The following is a 21,728-nucleotide window of genomic DNA, read 5'->3' as shown; positions in this document are numbered from 1 at the left end:
AGCGTATATATTATAAAGTTGAATTTGTAGCTTTTTTCACTTCAAAGTATATCGTTATATCTCTTCAAGAGATATATCTCTTCAAGAGGTATATCTTTTCAAGAGAAACTTTTTTTCTATCTTAACCATTTTTAAATGTATATTTCAGTAGTAAGTATATTCATGTTGTGCAACAGAGAAATTTCTTTTAATTATAGTAGTATGTTTCATAATATTTGATGTGCCATAAATTTTTTTTATTAAATTTTTTCTAACATTTATTTTTTGAGAGACAGAGTGTGAGCAGGGGAGGGGCAGAGAGAAAGAGGGAGACACAGAATCCGAGGCAGGCTCCAGGCTCTGAGCTGTTAGCACAGAGCCCGATGTGGGGCTCGAGCTCACCAACCATGAGATCATAGATCATGCCTGAGCCGAAGTTGGACCCAATGAGCCACCCAGGCGTCCCTTCTTTTTTTTTTTTTTTTTTTTAATTTTGTTTACTTTCAACTCACGATGTTGCCAGCTTTCTTGCTATTAAAATAAATGGTGGATTGAATGTCTCCTGAATACACGTTATTCCTGTATTTCCCTAGTATATGTATATATTGAGAAGTAGACACAGAGTGAAGTGAAATGAATGTACTTTTAAAATTTAGTAGGTAATGAAAACCACCTTCCTGGAAGACTGTTCCTTTACCCTTTCATGGACAGTGTGTGAGTGCACTTCTTTTCCCAGCCCTTGTAAAATTTGATGTTGGTAATCTATAAAATTTTTGCCCATCTGGATACAAAGCAGTATCTCAGTTTTGTTTTAATATTGCCCCTCCCATGATTACTAGTGAGACTGAACATTTTTTCATATATTTATTGAAAGGAACATCATTTCATTTGTATTTTCTCTCTTTTGAATTGCATGTTATAGTGCCTTTCCAGTTTCCCCCTTTTCCTGTTGGGATGGTTATCTTTTTCTTATTTATAGGATATGAGATCTTTATATATTCTGAATATTATTATCCCTTGGTTCCTTTAGTTGCAAGTATTTTTCTCCTATTGCTTTACTTTTTTTCTCTGCTATCAATTTTCATAGTGTTAGTTTTCCTCTGATCACCTTTTCCTTTGTAGTTTTACTTGTTGAATCTTGTTTAAAAGGGCTTCCTTCCATCGGTGTCATAAATTTATTTTCCAATGTATTCTTCAATTTATAGTTTTATTTTTGGTTTGCAAATAGCTTTTTATTTCTCCTGCAGTTCATTTTTTGAACATTTTGAAATGTCAGATTTCCCCTACCTGCCAAATCAATAGCCAAATACCCTGGCATTATTTATTGAATGGGAATAATTCATATTCTTTAATGACCTCATAGATGAAAATAGACACCTACTTAAAATGTCTTTGATGATGTCAGAATTTCATGGAGCTTTGAAATAGTATAGATGAGTTTTGTTTATGTTTTTGTGGGATGAGAAAAAAACTTAGGGGAGATTTTAATTTGAGATGAGAAAATTGACTTTATGTAGGTTACAAGACTGAGCAATTCTGGGAAGTAAGTTTGGTGATAATTACATATGGTTGTCAGTCTCATAAATGTGCACCGTTTAAAAAACATACAAAAAGTTATTTATCCAGTCTCACAAAGTCTCATTTAATATATAAGAACCAGTTTTGTCACTTAGGCAAAAAGTGCTGTTTCTAATAAAATGAAAGCTTAGTAGCTTTATTTGAAATAGGGTTATTTTTCCCCCATAATTGGTGAGGAATGTCAGCATATGCTAAAATTATAAAATATATGTGTATTTTGTGTATCTATGAACTTACAGTAAATTCTCTGGGACATTTTAGTACTTCAAGTAGTTTTCAGTGGGGAGCAGATTTGTCACCCAAGGAACCTTTGGCAGTGTCTTTGGCAGGAAACATTTTTGGTTGTCACAACTGGGAAGCCACTAGTGGCATCTAGTGGCTAGAGGCCAGGGATGCTGCTAAGTAGCCTGTAGTGCTCAGAATAGCCTCTCATGACAAAGAATTAATCTGCCCCAAAATATCAGTAGTACTCAGGTTTAGAAACCCTGCTTTAAATAATAAAAACAATAATTTTTTTAGGTGCAGTCTGAATATACAAATTTGTACTTGTTCTGGTTTTTGGATGTCTGTATTTACCAGCTGGAAAACTTGCCTTTCCTTTACAATATTGAGATTGGTTAATTAGCATTTAAATAGTTTCTTCCTAAAATGCTAGCTTCTTATTTTCATGTGGTGTTTTCTGGGTCAGGAAATGTGTTCATTTCAGCTATATTGTTTCTTTATCACTAGAAATTGGAAAAGATACTTTAGAATTTAACGTTGTCATTTAGTAAACCTAAAACGTGAACTAAATTTTTAACTGTAATCTTCTTAAACAATCGTTCTATTTGCCCTCAGAAAATTAAACGATAGTTTACATCATCTTGTTAACCTTTGAAAAAATCCTTCAGTAGTTTCCAATTTTACCTCCTCATAGTTTTTGATGATGGAGATGAGAAGACACTGAGACGGTCTTCCCTGTGCCTGAAGGGAGAGAGGCATTTTGCTGAAAGTGAAGTAAGTAATAATTTAATGAGTGACTGTATCTTAATACTTTGTATTAGGGAGAGCATATTTTTCTTTCTCAAGCAACTGACTCGTTAATCAGGAAAATTCATTAATACATCTTACCATTATCCTGTAATCTGTGAATCCTGTTTGAGTACTAGGTGATACTTTTTTTTTTTTTTTCGGTGTAAGAATATTTTAGCATTTGTCCACAAAGAAAATGCAATGAGCTTGCTTAACTATTACCTTTAGGTAACTTTCATGTAGACTCTAATTTGTAAATAATTGTAAAAAACAGATGTCTGATTTTTTTTTTTTAATGTTTATTTATTTTTGAGAGAGAGAGAGAAAGCGAGAGAGAAAGTGAGCAGGGGAGGGGCAGAGAGAGGGAGAAAATCCCAAGCAGGCTTGTCAGTGCACAGCCCAACATGGGGCTTGATTTCACGAACCGTGAGATCATGACTTGAGCTGAAATCAAGAGTTGGATGCTTAACCAACTGAGCCACCCAAGTGCCCCATAAATGTCTGATTAATAATCCACTGGAACCCCATCATCATTGAAGGAGTAGAAACTATAAGCAATTCCTTACTACTACTAGCTGACATTCTTATAGCCTGTCCTGAAAGAGGCCTTGCCTGACTGACCTTTCTGAAATAGTGCCTTCCATTCCTTTTAATCTTTTTAGGTTGATTTAGTTTTCTTTATATAGCACGTGTCATTCTCTGACATCAGAATATGTATATGTGCTTAGTTAATTGTTCATTGTCTGCCTTCCTCACTAGAATGTGTCACAAGGGCACGTTTTTTAATGTGTCTTCTTCACCACTTGTTCCCAGTTCCTAGAACAGTGCCTGGCATAGTGTAGGAACTGAAATAAGTCGTAGTTGGATGAATAAATGAAGTGCTTATATTTGCCAGGGACTTTGCTCACTGCTTTTTCTTTTTAAAAATTTTTTTTTAATGTTTATTTATTTTTGAGACAGAGAGAGACAGAGCATGAACGGGGGAGGGTCAGAGAGAGAGAGGGAAACACAGAATCCAAAGCAGGCTCCAGGCTCTGAGCTGTCAGCGCAGAGCCCAATGCAGGGCTCGAACTCACGGACCGTGAGATCATGACCTGAGCTGAAGTCGGACGCTCAACCGACTGAGCCACCCAGGCGCCCCTGCTCACTGCTTTATGTACATCATCACATTAACAACGTTATGAAGTAGATAGCATTATTATCTGCAATTTACAGATGGTGAAACTGATGGTCAGAGCTGGTTCTCAAACCAGTATTTTCTAGTACCAAAGCCATGTTCTAGAATTGAAGGGTGTTAAGTTATTGAGAATGGAGGGAGAGTTCACAAAGTTCTGTAAGTTACTAGCTTGTAATCCAGAATTTTAAAAAGGCATATGGTTGAAGTGTTCTATTTTATAGTCTAGTCTATAAATATTAATTAATGCATAGTGTGATCAAACCATCATTTCCTTTTTTCTTGTCACTATTTAGAACAGTGTTTCTTTGGGATTATATTGTTTTGTTTGTTTTGAGAGAGAGAGGGAGGGAGGGACAGAGAGAGAGGGAGAGGGAGAGGGAGAGGGAGAGAGAGAGAGAGAGAGAGAGAGAGAGAGAGAGAGAGAGAGAATCCTAAACAGGCTTTGCACATCATCACAGAGCCTGACAGTTGGGCTCAATCTCATGAACCGTGAGATCATGGCCTGAGCCAAAATCAAGAGCCAGGTGCTTAACCGACTGAGCCACCCAGGTTGCCCCTCTTTGGGAACTTATTAATATTATTTATTAAACTATTAGACTTTTTTTGTATTCTCTTGCTTTGAAAATATTTTCTTCTCTTTTTAATAATTGAATTCTTATTCCAATTCCGAATTTGGGACAGGTTCTGTGTATTACGATTCCAGCCTGTTTTTCCTATTGTACCATTTCTCTGTCCTTCCTTTTTCTTTTTTCTTTTTGTTTTGTTTCGTTTCTCTTTCTGTTTCAGTTTTCATTTCGTTTCTCTTTTCTTTCTCTTTCAATTTTTCTTTTTCTTTTTCTTTTCACTTTTAAGTACTCTCTCTCTACACCCATAGTGGCTGGGACTCACAACTCCAAGATTAATTAAGAGTTGTGTGTTCCACCAACTGAGCCACCCAGGTGCCTCATTTCTCCATTTCCCTGTCCTTCTGTCTTATGAGACTACTTGGTATTTTCAGAATTTGGTTCAAATTCATTTCTTGGTTTCTGCTGAGCACTGCTCCTCTTAATATTCCTCCATGATGTCTTCCATGACAAATTTCTAACCAAATTTGATCCCTTTATCGTTTGATCCTTCAGCGCTTCTCTTACTCTTATTTGATTTTTTTTTTTAATTACTTTTCTTATTTTCCCTGGGAGATTTTAAGCTGTTTGAGTTAGTAGCCATGTTTTTGTCATTTTGATGGCTTTTCTTTTCCCAGGAGAGTTTTCTACACAAAAACCTTCAGGAAATATTTGTTGAGTTAATTGCGAAGGTTCAAATACAGGAAATACACTTTAGAATTTGCAGTGAATTTGGCTTCTTACACAGACTGATGAAGTAACAGAATTCTTTATAAGTTTATATAGTTTTTTTTTTTTTTTTTAAGTTTTATTTATGTAAGTAATCTCTGCACCCAACCTGGGGCTTGAACTTATGACCGCAAGATCAAGAGTCTCACACTCTTCCGACCAAGCCAGCCAGGAACCCGAAGTTCATGTAATTCTTAGAAATAATTTCATTTCCCTTAGAACGTGTGTACAGGTATAGTAGGTCGGTGAATATGGGGGCTTGAAGACTTGACTTTTCATCTGCTAAGTGAAGGCATGTGCCTTATTTTTTTTTAATTCAGAGAAATATCTAAAATATTTTGTTCTTGTCAGGAGAATTTTATAGTTCATAAGACAGTTATAGTGTAAAGGCTGAAGCAACATGAGCAAGTAGCTCAGTGTATCCTTCTTACCTTCTAGGAGGATCACTTTTACCATGTGTGTCTATATGTGTTAGATTTCATATTTTGCTGGCGGGTACTTGGAATATTGGTGTACTGTCCCTTACCATTGTCCTAAGCCAGGTGCTATGTTCGGTACTAGAGACAAGCATAAGCCAAGTAGCCCTGGAATTTATCCTGAGAGTAATTTACCATCTGTTGGAGGAGAAAAAACATTAATCAATCAGATATTTTAAAATTATGAATGTATTGAGTTCTGTGGTAACATGGCCAGCAATGTATTTAATATGCCATCTATATATTCTTTCCCTTAATTTGTTATTTTTGATATTCTCAAAAAAGCATCTTTAATTTTTTGAAAGATTCCTCAGGGCATTGTTATTGGTAATAACTTTGGCCTTTGAGCAGAAAGCCATATCATACTGGCAGTATGGGGGCTCAGTAGTTCCATTAATAAGCTACATACTTAAATGAAGATTTAAATTCGAGATTTCCATGATAGGAGATCACAATAGCACTTCAGTCCTCTGAATTCCAACACTAAAATCGCTGGTTCTACCATAACCACCTTAGAGAGGATGTTGCCCATTGCCTGAGTGTTTGGGCATTTCTGGAGGACATTCCTGATTTGAGTCTGTCATTCAGAAGTAGTTTCATCAGCTGGTATTCTCTGTGCATTTACTACATGCAGGTGAAAACTAAAGAAAAGTGAGATAAAATCTCAGCTCCATATTTCCTGCAGCCCAGTTAGGTAACGGATATAGGAATGTTTCCCCCAGGCCTGTGAAATTTTCTTTTAGCCTTCAGTATAGCCGGGGGTCTCTGCTCATTACCTTTTAGGCTTAGACAAGACAGATTCTCCCCTCACCTCAGTCTTTTCTGTCACTTGAATTAGACGTGCTTCTATTTCCCCGGACATGATTGGAGGCCAAGGACAGAGATACTGCTTCTTATTGTTCTAAGTATTACATAGGGAAGGAAATCAGAAATCCTGGGTATTTTCTTTCCTGTAACTAGTGACTAGCAGATGCTTGAAATAGAAATCACAGTACTGAATAGAAATCTTTGCTTTCAGGAGAGCAACTTCAGTTGTAGGGGAGTAAGGTGAGAAAGTGAACCCAGATTAATTTATTTTCTGTTTACCAAATATAGTGCTTTGAAATTTTTGCCCATGGGAAGCATAATTAAGAATTAATGACAAGTGGCTTCTAAAGAGTTTTTATTTGGCAGATTATTGTATTTGGACCAACTTTGCCTCCACATATTTTTTAAGTGCCCAATTTAAACAAACTAAATTTGTAGGATTAGGTTTTATGCCCTATAAACCTATCTTTTGAAGGAATTATTTTTCATGTTTTATGGATAGTACCTTTTACTGTTGTTGGACACCTAGTTATATGTATCTCAAATACATTTACTTAAGTTAAAACACCATAGATTATTAATATGCTTGCCCCTTTCACATTTTAGTTCATCATCGTTTTGACAAAATTACCTGTTTTAAAAATAAAAATTAAAAATTTCCTTTTGAATATTAACGTTAGTTTATATTTAATAGCTATCTGATCTTAAAAAAAAAAATCTAAGTTGGTGTATACCCTTTCATGTAACACCCTGGTTTATAACTTTGAGAACTCTTTATCCTAAGTACTTACTCACCCTTCTGTCCATCCTGACAGTTTTTCTGGGATCTTTAGTTCCCCTGGCATTCATGACATTATCTGTAACAGCAGAGCGTCTACTGGAGTGATGAAAGGAATAGCACTTGTGTGAAAGATCTTAAAAATGCAGAGAAAGTAGGAATATTATCAAAACTGATACTCAGAATGAAGTTAGTTGGGATAGTGTCTTTAGATCAATACCTTAACTTTTTAGATACAGAAACCTTTTCAGGAAATGATGGCAAGAAAAATTTAAGAAATACTGGATACTGAGAAACGAAGGGAATCATTCCAAAATCCCTTTCTGCTTTTAATCAATAACCAGTTCCTCACCTGGAAATCGTTGTTTTAGAATAGGGTGAGGGACAAAGGTTTGACATGAACTGTCAGTTGACAAGAAGAAATGTTTTCTTATTGATCACTGTCTTCATACCAAGCACTGTATTGAAAAGCACTGTATTAAAAAGGAAGGGGAAATTAAATGTAGAAAAGCTAAGTTTACATTTCTTTTTTTTTTTTTTTTAATGTTTATTTATTTTTGAGAGAGACAGAGACAGAATGCAAGTGGGTTAGGGGCAGAGAGAGAGGGAGACAGAATCCGAAGCAGGCTCCAGTCTCCAAGCTGTCAGCACAGAGCCTGATGCGGGGCTCAAACTCACGAGCTGTGAGATCATGACCTGAGCCAAAGTGGGTCGTTCAACTGACTGAGCCACCCAGGTGCCCCTACGTTTTCTTTTTTTTTTTTAAAAAAAAAGGTTCATTGTAGAAAATGTTTGCAAAGTAGTAATACAGCCTATCTAAAGCTGTTTTCCAAGCAATTGATGCGTTTTTTGGGATGATTTTGTTACTTATAAGAATTCTGTATTATGGATTATGATTCCCTTTAAACAAAGAGAAATTTGAGTAGCAGCTGGTCCCAGTTTAGGTGTTAGGTCCTTACATGTAGGTTTTTATCTCTGAAATCTATTTTCTAGTGTCTGTTTTGTATTTTAATCATTCTTAGAAGTCTTTCAGCCTTCAAATAGATAACGAAACCATGTGGAAAGAAGAATAAATTTCTTTTCACTTTTTCTTTTTTGTTTTTTTCCAGCAGTGGGCTCATTCATCTTGATCCTAATATCTTTGAAATGACAGTTTCAATCTTCAGGAAAGTTGTATTTTAGTCTTCCTTGGGGGCAGTTTTTAATCTTAAAATCTAAGCATATTAAACTGATTTGGTTTAAAAAGGAAAAAGAACTTGCAACGTAATAACTGTGCTGGGTTTATGTTCTTACCCACAGACATTAGACCAGCTCCCACTCACCAACCCTGAACATTTTGGCACTCCAGTCATAGGAAAGAAAACAAATAGAGGAAGAAGATCTAATCATATGTAAGTCCATTTTCATAACTGTTAGTTGAACCTGAATTCATTTCTCCTTCTAGTATTGTTTTAATAGTTATTAATTTTAAATTGTAATTTGCAAAATGCTAACTGGATCTAATAGTAATTTCAGACTCCTTAGCACGGTGTTTGAGATTCTCCGTGCTCAGCCAGCCTTAACAGGTGTATATCTGCCTGCCATTTCTCCCTACATGTATCTTGATGCTATGGTCAGTATTCGCTGAATACAGCCTTTGTTTTCCTGATATCATGCTTTTATTCATGCTCTTTTTTTCTTTCTCAGATGCCACCCTTTCATGTCATTGACTCACACATTCAGTCCTCCAACAGAAATGCTCCCACCTTTATGTGAACTTTTTGTGTCTCCCTGCTCTTTCCTTGAAAACAGATGTGTTTTCTTTCCTCTGAACCCTCTGAATTCTGTGCATTTATCTCATGTCAAAGGTAGTATTTCACCTGTTGTTGTTATTGTAGTATTTGTTTTCTCTTCCTAATAATCTCCTTGACAGAAACCACCACTTATTTTTATGTCTTGCAGTTGTGACATATATTCTACCTAACAAATTACTTTTAATGGGACGTGCTTAGGCTCCAAAGGCTCTACATTAAAAAGGATCACAGGATCAAAGGGGTCATCAGAGATAAAGAAACAATCTTCAAACAGTTGCCAAAAGGAAAATAATTTATTGCAAAGGACTGAGAAGCAGAATGGCATCAGACTTCTCCATATTAACACTAGATGCTGGTAGTCAGTAGAAGGCAGAATGGAGGAATTGAAGTCTCTATTAAAAAGGAGGACTTGATTACCTGATATAATGAAACACTGGGAGGAAATTAAAGATATCATCTTAACAAACAGAGAACAAATAGCGAAGGCATTAAGTAACTCCCCCTGGAAATTATCTAAGAAAGGAAAACTTAATATAGGATGAAGGGTGAGGAGGTGTCTTAAACATAAAAGTTGAGTCCTAGTAACAATAGGAAGTCAGCAGAATAATGTCTAAAATGTATAATACCAGTATAAGAATATTCTTTAGAGATAAGGCAGTAACTCTCAAAGAAATAACTAAAATAGTTAAAAACATAGTTGCCTCCACAGGAGCAGGAGAAGAAAATTGGAAGGGATGGGTTTTTAATTTACTCTGTCGGAGGTTGTCTCAAAAACAATTTTGAACATTTTACTTGGATAAAATTAACAAATTTTTAATGAGTCTAAGCCCAAATATTTTCAGAGTAGCTGTTAAAAATAAATAGTGAGTTGGATTATGAAATCTTTAGTGTAAGTGAATGCTTTCGTTCAGTATTTTGAGTTAGGTATTAAATCTAATTGTGGCCGAGCTTTGGAGACAGGACTGCGGTAAGCACTGTGTCTCATGTTACTTTCAGCCTTACAGCAAACTCCTGAAGATAGGCATTGCTTTTACCCATACTAAAAACTGGGGAAATTGTCCTCATACACAATAAGTAATCCAAAGAACACGGGAAGAAAAGGACCAGGACTTGAACTCACCCATGTTCCATGGACCTTTACCCATTCATTGATTGACTCTTACTTAGATTGAGTAGTACTTCAGTTACTTTCCAAGTTAGTTTTAACAGTAAATAAATAGTGTCTCGTTGAGGGAGAAAACGGAAAGACTGATACTTGCGTTGAAAAAATATTTGATAATAGTATTTTCCTACTGTACTTGTGATTCAGGCCATGCCTTTTTTTTTTTTTTTTTTTTCTTAACTCTGATACTTTAAGAAAATATTTTTCTTAATTACTAAGTGAATAATTTCTGTCACTTGTGATTTAGCTTGCTGATGACTTGATTATTTTTAGGGTACTCAGGGCGTAACTATTATTTACTCTTGTGCATATGACGTTTAAAATTTGAAAAATTCTATCCAGGAAGAAAAATAAATGAAAAATGTATGATGGCATTATTCACATGAAAGAGTCCTTTTGTGATTATTTGATGTTACTGTGATCTAATAATGTTATCACTTTTTTCGAGGGCTGTTAACATTGCCATAAAATATTCACCGAAGTGCTTATATAAGATAAATCCTTTGATGTCTGTTTGAAAATTAATGACTTCAATTGTATATTAAAAGTTTTTATCTACCATTGCTCATTAGTCTTCCCATAGTTTAGTAGTCAACTTCTAATTATGCGTCATGATGTCAGAACAGTGAGGTGGGGTGTATTTAATGCAAAATTATTTCATTAGTGAAGATTTCTACTTCTCCTCTAGCTTTTGAGAGTGGTAGTGTTGCCCAGTTGTTAAGAGTGTGAACTGTGGAGTCGGTGACTTGGGTGTGAATAACTGTTTCTGCCACTTCCTTGCTGTATAACCTTGGGCATTTTACTTAGTCTTTTCATGCCTCAATTTTCTCATCTGTAAAATTGAGATATTACCTATCTTTCAGAGTTGTTGCAAAGATTAAATGGATTCTTAAAGTGTTTATATAGGAAGCACTATGTAAATACTAGATACATCATGAATTGAATGAAAAAATTTTCATGAACTATTGGTATGTAACATGAGTTCATTCATAAAATGTGTCTATATGTGAGTTTATAAAAATTCTGCTTGCTTATTGTTTATGTCTGACAGGTAGAACTGTTTTGGGGTATATTTGAATTATTTTTTTTTATATTGCTTTTTAATTTTTTAATTTATTTTTGAGAGAGAAAGAGACAGAGCATGAGCAGGGGAGGGGCAGAGAAAGACAGCAACGTAGAATCCGAAGCAGGCTCTGGGCTCCACGCCTTCAGCACAGAGCCCGACGCAGGGCTCGAATTTGTGAACCACAAGTTCTTGACCTGAGCCGAAGTCAGCTGCTTAACTGACTGAGCCACCCAGTCATCCCTATATTTGAATTTTTTGAAACAACATTTCTGTATTATATTATATTATATTATATTATATTATATTATATTATATTATATTATATATATTGCAGGAAAAACTGTTTTTGTATCTATCAAAAATTCTTTTTAAACTTTGAAAAAGATGGCATCTAATATTTAGACATGTTTTACCTTTCTTCAACTGTGATCTAGACGTATAAAAAGAAATTTAAAGATCGTTTATAGAATATCACCTAGAGTGATCTACAAAAGTGACCCAAAATTATGATGTATTAAAAAATCTATTAGCTGAGGTCTCCCTTTCTTGAAGATGAGACTAAAGCATGCAGTTGTCACTGAGCAAGTTGATCTTTGCTTTTTAAAGACTCCAGCAAATATCTAAGTAAGTGATTTTCCTGTTGTGAATAATGAAAGATTTGCCGTTGGGATTATATTACGTATGTGCAATGTATGGCAGACCGAAGGTTGAGAATTAACTTGTAGGGAATGACGCCCTGCTCATCCGTCACCTTGTTTGGCTTGCTGTCCCTTCCCGCTCGCTATTGTGGTCATTCTCATGGCCAAGGCACGTAATGTTCTTGTTTATTAGCACCTTATGCCGTAGTATGTAGGCACTACAGGCAAGTACCACAGTTGGAAATTCCCTTCTTCTTAATTATACTTCCTCAAAGTTCTTTCTCCCCTTTCTGAGTGATTTTCTACAACAGAGTCTTGGACTCGGACCTTAAGGTCATTTACCTGACCTTCATTTCTGCTTCCATTACTCAACTAAAAAAGTCTTCATTTTTGGTTCCCTGATTGTCATTTAAAATGCAATTTTGTACAGGGGCACCTGGGTGGCTCAGGTTAAGCATCCGACTTCAGCTCAAGTCATGATCTCACGGTCTGTGAGTTTGAGCCCCACATCGGGCTCTGTGCTGACAGCTCGGAACCTGGAGCCCGTTTCAGATTGTGTCTCCCTCTTTCTCTCTCCTCCCCTGCTCATGCTCTGTCTCTCTCTTCTCAAAAATAAATAAACGTTAAAAAAATTTTTTTTTAATAAAAATAAAAAATAAATAAAATGTAATTTTGTACAAAGATAAATGAAGCTGTCTCTTCCCAGGATTCCCCAGACTCCATTGTTGCATAGTATATATACCACTACCTTTATTTTCTTTTAACAACTGTTAATCCACATACCAGTAAATCAGCCTCCAGCTCTTCCAAAATTGATGATTTTTGACACCTTCCTTCAGATGAATTTTATGTATCTTCTACCTTTAGTTAATTCTAATGTATTCAAGTATTTTCTTAAGATTATTATTCTCTAGTTTTTTAAAGCAAGTTGAAATTTTCCCTTAAGTTAGCCATTGTATACAGGTATTTTGTTTGATTCTGCCTAAACAATAGAATGCCTGAAATTATAGAAAAATCGGTGTATCCTCACCCCCTCAAAGTGTTTTCCAGTAACGAGGCAAAAGTATATATCCAGCTGCTACAGTAGGAAATCAGTCTGCTTGCCATTATTTTTTTTCCTGTTCAGAACAAGAATAAAGCATAATAAGGCCCATAATGATTCTTGATAGCAATTATTTATGGGCACAGATTTTACTCACTGACAGTGCTAAAGTTTACCCAATAAACTAGTGATTTGTAACTGACATTTACAGGTCTGCAGATCTTTAAAAAATTTTTTTCATTGCGATGCATTTAACATATCACAATTCACCCTTTAAAAGTGTACAGTGTGCCTTGTTTTTCAGTGTATTCATAGACTGTGCAACCAGTACCACTAATTCTGGAAGACTTTTTAATTATTTGCTGTTTATTTTGATATGACAATTTGATTCTAGTTTCCTTCTTGATAAAACTTAGGGGAAAACAGCTTTTTAATTTAGTGTGCAAAATTTGAAACCGAGTTACTTGCCTGAAATAATAAGGAGCATTGAAGTCAGAATTACATTTCCAAATTGAGCCTCTGAAGTTCCTAGCTGAGTTTTCTGCTTGTGTTTCATCATTTGCTGTTCTTTGGCACATGTCTTGTCTTAAGTTCTTCTTACTTGATTCACAATTAATGGTAAAAATTAATTTATAATTGTAATTCTTACAATTAATTGTGATCAGCTTTAAGTAATTAGCTGTTGGTCTGTGCTTGTAAACATTTCTGTGTAATTAGCTTTGTTTCCAGTGGCATCATCAGATGTTATTTCACAAAGACAGTACAGTATTTTGTTCTGGCTCAAGTAAACAAATACTTTCTTACTACCAAAGAAGCAACAACATCAGAGGGGAATAAAAGCCAAGCAGGTTCTCTGCTTGCTCTGTATTTGCTCCCTTAAAATACTTTTGATGCTCATTTATTTTTGTTCCATCAGTTCATTGAGTGCTTGTCTTGTGTAAATTATTTCCTGACCAAACTCCTGTAAGAGGAGAAGTTAAAGGGGTCCTAGGTGCATATAATGGTGTGGTTTACACTGGTTGTGTACGTTATGCCACTTGTTTACATTTTGTGATTTCAGGAGAAATAAAATTCGATATACCATAGTAGAGAGAAAGAAATCTATTCAGTTCCATTTATTTAGTCAGCAAATATGTATTGAATATCTATGCTTGTGCCAAGCACTGTTCAGGTACTTGGAATATATCAGTGAATAAACAGGCATTGATAAGATGTCTGCCCTGAGGCTTATATTCTCTCATACGGGGGAGATGGGTCAGAAAGAGAAAACGTAAGAACGAATTAAGCAGATTATATAGCATGATAGATTTTTCAGTGCTGTGGGAAAACAATAAAAGGAGAGATTGGGACGGGCAGATTCTAAATTTGAATGGGACAGTCAGGGTAACCTCATTGAGATGACATTTGAACAGAGACTTAGAAGAGTTGAGTGTTTCCAAATGTCTGGGGAATAGAGCATTCCAGGCTCTGTTTGACTGCAAAGGGGGAGTAGGAAAATGAGGTGCTAGTAACTGGTGGAGAAAGTGAGGTCAGGGGATTTTTCTTTTTAAAATGTTTGTTAATTTATTTATTTTTGAGAGAGAGAGAGAGAGAGAGAGAGAGAGAGAGAGAAAGCACAAGTGGGGGAGGGACAAAGAGAGGGGGAGACAATCCCAAGCAGGCTCCAGACTCTGAGCTCCAAGATGTTAGTGCAGAGCCCAGCTGGGGACTCAGACCCACGAGCTGTGAGATCATGACCTGAGCCCAAGTCTGCTGCTTAACCGACTGAGCCACCAAGGTGCCGCAGGGGATTTTTTTTTTTTTTTTTTTTAAGTGGGAGAAATAAAGCATGTTAGTGGAAATAAGGGTATGCTGATAGGACTCAATATAGCAGAGGTAGAAAAATTGACACAGGAGAGGGAAACAAGCATTGTGGGAACAAAGTCTTCATTTGGGGAGTCGAGGGGAAGAAATCTAGTCCATGAATGGGAAATGGTTTTAGAGTGGAACTTGGACATTTAGTATGTAAAGCGGATAGGTATTTTATGTAGGCAGCCCTTTTATACATATATATGTATATACGTATATATGTATATACATATATATATATATATACACACACATACACACACACATATATATACATATATGTGTGTGTGTGTGTGTGTGTATATATATATATATATACACACATATATATATGTAACTTTCTCATGTCTGAAGTCTTCACGCTTGTTAAGTCTTAAGAAACAAATGAGAATTTTCATAAAGATGCAGATGACTTTGTTAGGCAAATAAAGCCCAGTTTTCTGTCTCTGTTTTACAGATGTGATCTATGTTATCTGTGATACTGGGACTTTCTGTCTTGCTAATGATAATGACTTAAAGGGCGTCTATTAAATCCTAGCTGAATAAGTTTTTTATAACTGCTTTGAAAAAGCAGTGATTATGGTTTTAAGGTTGGTTGTGTTCTACAGCCACTAGAAAGTGGAGAGAGAAAAGTCATTGCCCTTGAGAAACACTTGTAATCAAGTAGAACTCAGACTTGGGAAGTCTGTCATGACTGCCGGAAGCTGTGTGTCTATTTTTAAGGTTTTATGCTTTGCTAATACCAAGCTGTATTGGTTTTTCCTACCTTCTGTTACTTTCTGAGTAGCAGTTGAACTACTATAAGGGCCATTTGAAGTACCCTGGTTCTCAGCAGCAAACTTGGAAAATTTGCTTTGTTTCTGCCAGGAGAAAAGTTTTAAGTTACTTGATCATTGAAATCAAATAGTGATATTTCCCATATTGTTCTAAAATGTTTAATCTTATTACGATAGTTTTTTTGGGGTTTTTTAAAAATATTTATGTTGAAGTGTATAAATATAAAGGAGTGACATTTATATCTCCATCCCTTTGGAAAGGCATCGAGACAAATTTAGAATATATTAGATTTATGCCAATCAACCAAATAGATAAATCATGTTTAAGGTTTTAAAATGATTTTTCAGCTTACATTTTTTGTCCGTGAACTTGGTCATTGCTGAGTATCTCAAAAATGTTTTCATCCCCGTAGGTAATCAGTATTCACCATTATTCAATTTTATTTTATAAAAAGAACATACATTGCAATGGTTTATTTATTTCTTTTTTTAAAACCTTTAAAAATTTCTTTTAAACGTTTTTTTTTTTTTATTTTAGAGAGTGAAAGCAAGCAGGGGAGAGGGGCAGAGAGAGACAGAGAGAATCTTAAGCATACACCACACTCAGCACTGAGACTGACATGGGGCTTGATCCCATGACCCTGGAATCATGACCTGAGCTGAAATCAAGAGTTGGACGCTCAACTGACTGAGCCACCCAGGAGTCCCTGTGTATTCATTTCTTAGTGTCTTTACTTACTCTGAGCATTTTGAGCTGTCATTGTTATAATCTTTATTTTCTTTAACACTGATTGTGGGCTTTCTTAGAACCAGATTCAAAGGTAGAATTTTTGTTTGTTTTGTGTGATTTTTTTTTTTTTTCTTTTTTAGTTTTCATTTCTACTATACTTTTGTATAACATCACGTGGGTAGTTTTAGATAGTCTCTTTTTCTGTGGGCAGGTAACTTCTTTCTAATTTACTAGTCCAATATACAGTGTAAACTGAAAGGAATTTTTAATGTAATACAAAATAACAATGTTATACAAAAAAACAACAAAATAACAGTATTATACATTTTGTCAGTGCCTAGTTTGTGTATATTTGATATTAAGGATAGCAATGCTGATCTCTTAGCAGATTGTCTTCTTCACCACCCTAACCTCCCCATAAATAAAAATGTTTTTCCCTTTTTAAAGTTATCTTTGTACTAGGATTATAAAATTTAATATCTTGGGAACTCCCAACTCTTTTGAGAGTAGCATCTACTGTATTTTTGTGTAGTACTGGGATGTTTCATATAGGGCCTTAAGCTTTTTGAGTATTGTGTTCTTTCCAAGAGATTTTTAGGAAAATGATGTGCTTTATTTTAATGATAACCCTTTTTATTATTATTTAGAAATTTAGAAAATTATATAAAAATTTAAATTTGCCATTCTATAGGTTTTTGAAAATGGGATAAGATTTCTGGAATACCTGTATTTATCAGCTTGGTATGCTCATTCTCTGTGAAGATAAATGGAAATATCTTTTTTTTTTTTTTTTTCTTTTCCTAGACCAGAGGAAGAGTCTTCTTCATCCTCCAGTGATGAAGATGAGGATGATAGGAAACAGATTGATGAGCTACTAGGAAAAGTTGTATGTGTAGATTACGTTAGTTTGGATAAAAAGAAAGCACTGTGGTTTCCTGCATTGGTGAGTAACTTCAGTATAAAAGAGTTTAACTTTCAACTATTTAAGTTCATGAAGAGGACAACTGATAATCTTACTAGTATTTTTCACAAGGACAAAGTGGGGAAATGGTTTTAGCATCATTTAGTTTACACAAATACTACTTTCAAAATTGTCTTTGAGTACCAAGAACTCTTGAAGTCATCCAAGAAAGGCCAAATTTTGGTAATTTTAGAGGCTAGGTATATGAGAGTTCATTATACTTCTCTTTCTGTTTTGGGTAGAAAAGTCATAATGTAAATTTTTACAACTCCTAAATTCATCATGCAGAAGATTGCAGAAGAGGAGACTTTCTTTTTCTACTGTTAACTAAAATAATGTCTGTCTATCCTCCTTTTCAGTGAACATGTTTTATATTCTTTATCCTGAGCTCAGTTCAGTGTTTTGCACAAAATAATTGCCCAGTAAATGCCCGTTCTTTCAGTTAAAACTTAACATTGTATCTTATAATTAAAACTAAAGAGGGTAATTATTTGTTTTAATAAATATAAATGCTTTATGATACCTTTGCATATATCCATCTGTCCATCCAGTATTTATTGGATGCCTGTTGTATGCAGGGACTGTGCTAAGACCTTTACAGGGACTACGAGGCAGGTATTATTATTTATCCTCACTTAGTGATAAGGAAACTGAGTATTGGAAAGTCGAAGTAAGTTGGGTAATAAACTGAAAACTTAAGTGTCAACGTATGAGATCATTTCTTTTTTCCTTAAGCACTAAGATTTCTTTGTAAGAATTTCTTTTGAAAACATTTTTTTTTTTAATGTTTAATTATTTATTTTGAGAGAGGGGTGGAGGAGTGGAGAGAGAGGGAGAAAGAATCCCAAGCAGGCTTCACCCTGTCAGTGGAGAGCCCAACACAGGGCTTTATCTTAGGAACAGTGAGATCATGACCTGAGCCAAAAATCAAGAATTGGATGCTTAACCAACTGAACCATCCAGGTGCCCCTGAAAACATGTTTTTTTTTTTTTAATTTTTTTTTTTAATGTTTATTTATTTTTGAGACAGAGAGAGAGACAGAGCATGAACGGGGGAGGGTCAGAGAGAGAGGGAGACACAGAATCTGAAATAGGCTCCAGGCTCTGAGCTGTCAGCACAGAGCCCGACGTGGGGCTCGAACTCACGGACCGTGAGATCATGACCTGAGCCGAAGTCGGACGCTTAACTGACTGAGCCACCCAGGCGCCCCTTGTTTTGTTTTTTAATGTTTGTTTGTTTGTTTTTGAGAGAGCATGTGCATGCACGAACTGGGGAGGGGCAGGGAGAGGAGAGAAAGAATCCCAAGCAGGCTCCATGCTGTCAGCGCAGAGCCAGTAACGGGGCTTCGATCCCACAGATGGTGAGATCACGACCTGAGCTGAAAATCAAGAGTTGGATGCTTAACCAACTAAGCCACCCAGGCACCCACAGCCCAGGCTGTGCTAACAACTCAGAGCCTGGAGCCTGCTTTGGATTCTGTGTCTCCCTCTCTCTTTGCCCCTCCCCTGCTCATGCTCTGTCTCTCTCAAAAATAAATAAACTTAAAAAAAAAAAAGTTTTCTGTGTCTTTTTCTAAAACAACAGGAATATTAATTTTTTCACTGTTAGTATATTCAGTATTATGATTCTCTCACCATAATTTCTGAATAGTTTTCTTGATGATGGGAAAAATATTTAAGGATTTATGATGTTGAATTGTCAGTAATCTGCTTAGGAACCATCTCATTATCATTTAAAGAATCTTAGAATTATTCATATATGTAATCCTTCCCCCCAAAGTGAGATCTTTTAGACAGTGATGAGTACTTTTTGTCAACTAGGGTGTAAACTTGTGTACTAAATCAAACAAACTTGACATAATAACATAAATAGTATTTGGGTTTCAATTTTTGAAATTAGTTTTTATAAATTGAGTAAATTTTACGAGTGTTTAGTAACATCATGCTAGGAAACAGTCGCGTACTCCCAGGACCTGTGAACAACCTCCATGGGTTTAGCATCTCCCCTGGCCAGGCACTGTGCTGAGCTTGTCAGTATAAACAGTCTCCTTTATTCCTGAGACTGAAGATAAGTGGTATTTACCCCCATTTTAAGAGAAGGAAATCTTAGCTTCCATGACTCATGCAGTTGTCTTTTTCAGTTTCCTTCATGGTTTCTCCTCTAACCAACCTTGAAATGTTGCTGTTCAAGGTTCAGAATATATCACTCTGTATTCTCTTTTGGGTGATCTCATCCCCTTTTATAGCATTGGTTGCAGAGTTAACAAACTGAAATGCCTTAGGGACCAAGAAAAGAACATACATGGGTGAACAGGATGAAATACGGATTATCATTCCTGTGGCAGAATGGAAAGTGATCCCACTTACACACCACCAGCAGCATCGGCCAAAGCTATCATATATGTAATTTTTGAAACCCATGAGAAAGTGTGATTCCTTCAGTAGCTCAGTTGGTCAAGTGGAGGACTGCAAAAACCATGAGAAAAAAAGGTAGATTTTATTCATAGTTTTAGACCTAAGTTTGAGACCCTTAGTATTTAGGCTGTTGACTCCCAAGTTTATATCACAGTTCAGACCTTCATTGTGAGCTCTAGACTTGGGTATCTCTCTATTTAGTATCTCCATTTGGATGTCCTTCAGCCACCTCAAAACTTAATAAATTTAAAACTAAATGTATTCTCTCCTCCCTTCTTCCAAAACTTGGCCCTTCTCCATTGTTTCCTCTCACAGTGAATGACATCATTTGCACAAGACAGAAACCTGAGCATCCCTCTGCTTGCTCATCTCTTCACTTCCCTAATTATCTCTCATAGTTCTCTTTTCTTTAATTTGCCATTGCCACCACTCTGCCGCCAAGTCACCACCTCTCACCTGGATGTTTTAATTCCATTTTAATAAATAAATAAAAATAATTGTAACTTAATTTTATTTTTATTCTTTTTTTAATGTTTATTTTTGACAGAGAAAGAGAGAGAGAGAGCGAGCATGAGTGGGGGAGGGGCAGAGAGACAGGGAGACACAGGATCTGAAACCGGCTCCAGGCTCCGAGCTGTCAGCACAGAGCCTGACACAGGGCTCGAACTCATGGACAGTTGAGATCATGACCTGAGCTGAAGTCGGACACTCAACCGACTGAGCCACCCAGGCGCCCCTATTCTTTTTTTTAAAGTTGGATTTATTTAAATAATCTCTGTGTCCCACATGGGGCTTGAACTCAGAACCCCGAGATCAAAACTCACTTGCTCCTCTGACTGAGCCAGCCAGGCACCGCCTAAGTAATTCTTTAAAAGGCAAAGCAGTTACAACATTATCCTTCCTCAGAGCCTTTCCTTAAAGATTTTAGATTTTATTCTAAGAATTAACCAGAAAATCTGAACGCTTTTCATCTCTCTTAATCACTGCAGGCAGAAAGTTAGCCACACTGCCCTTTTGCTCTCTGGAACAGGGTTCTACTGCTTCCTGTCTCTGACGCTTCCTGTGATTAGTTTCCTCTGCTTGCAGTGCACCCCTTTGCTGCATATACATGTGTACGTGTACATCCCATGTCAAGCCACCTCCTACTCAGGCTTGAAAGCTGAGCTTAAATGTTGTGCCTTCAAGGAAGTGGTCCTGTGGGGTGCCTGGGTGGCTCAGTCGGTTAAGTGTCCGACTTCGGCTCAGGTCACGATCTTGAAGTTTGTAGGTTTGAGTCTCACATCAGGCTCTGTACTGACAGCTCAGAGCCTGGAGCCTGCTTTGGATTCTGTGTCTCCCTTTCTTTCTGCCCCTCCTCTGCTCACTCGCTCTCTCTCAAAAATAGATAAACATTAAAAAAAAAGTGGTCCCTGATTACCTAGATAAGGACTTAACGCAGTAGCAGTTAAATCAGTGTGTACTCTCTTACTTAGTGCTTGTCTTCCCAACTAGAGTACAAGCTCCGTGTAGGGAGGAGCGGTGACTGTCTGGGCTTCTGTGTTCTCTGGCATCTAGTACAGTACCCTGATGTGGTAGTTAGTATCTGTAGCATGATTAGACCAAATATGAAGTATTTACTTCAGAAATTTTTTACATTTATTTTGGGGGAGAGGGAGGGAGAGAGAATCCTAAGCTGGCTCTGCGCTGACCGCGCAGAGCCCAACACAGGGTTCAAACTGTGAGATCATTGCTATGAACTGAAACCAGGAGGAGTCGGACGCTTAACCAACTGAGCGACCCATGGCAGGCGTCCCTACTGGAGGACTTTTTTGAAATGACAAGGAAGTTTCCTTGGATGCTAATACATAGAGCAGACTTTTTTCTTTTTTTAAAAATGTTTTAATGTTTATTTATGTTCAAATGAGAGGCAGAGTGCGAGTGGGGGAGGGGCAGAGAGAGAAGGAAACACAGAATCCGAAGCAGGCTCCAGGCCCCTAGCGGTCAGCACAGGGCCTGACGTGGGGCTCGAACTTGCGAACTGTGAGATCATGACCTGAGCCGAAGTCAGACGTTCAACCAACTGAGCCACCCAGCCGCCCCATGTAGCAGACTTTCATCAGTGAGTTTATTCACAGTGCCGTCAGTATTTAAGGAATGCCTGGTGCACTGCAGTTGCTGTTA

General features: G+C 36.6%; 2 protein-coding genes across 9 annotated transcripts in view; one reads left to right on the top strand and one right to left on the bottom strand.

Moving 5' to 3' along the window:
* Positions 1 to 21,728, bottom strand: part of TBCE (tubulin folding cofactor E) — a 622,247-nt gene that overhangs the window by 196,256 nt on the left and 404,263 nt on the right. The gene's annotated exons all lie outside the window — the stretch shown is intronic.
* The window catches only part of ARID4B (AT-rich interaction domain 4B), a 156,517-nt gene that overhangs the window by 74,241 nt on the left and 60,548 nt on the right, over positions 1 to 21,728 (top strand). For all 8 annotated transcript variants that reach the window (XR_013550438.2, XM_078434200.2, XM_078434203.2 and 5 more), the window contains exons 6-8: positions 2,474 to 2,553; positions 8,437 to 8,528; positions 16,997 to 17,135. Coding sequence is in view for 7 of the 8 variants with exons in the window: in XM_078434200.2 (XP_078290326.1) it covers positions 2,474 to 2,553; positions 8,437 to 8,528; positions 16,997 to 17,135 (311 nt within the window). In the remaining variant the exon portion in view is untranslated. The remainder of the gene's footprint in view (positions 1 to 2,473; positions 2,554 to 8,436; positions 8,529 to 16,996; positions 17,136 to 21,728) is intronic.

This window comes from Panthera onca, chromosome D2 (genome assembly GCF_046562875.1).
Source record: "Panthera onca isolate mPanOnc1 chromosome D2, mPanOnc1 haplotype 2, whole genome shotgun sequence".
NCBI classification, from domain to species: Eukaryota; Metazoa; Chordata; class Mammalia; order Carnivora; family Felidae; genus Panthera; species Panthera onca.
This window is presented reverse-complemented; position numbering and strand designations above follow the sequence as displayed.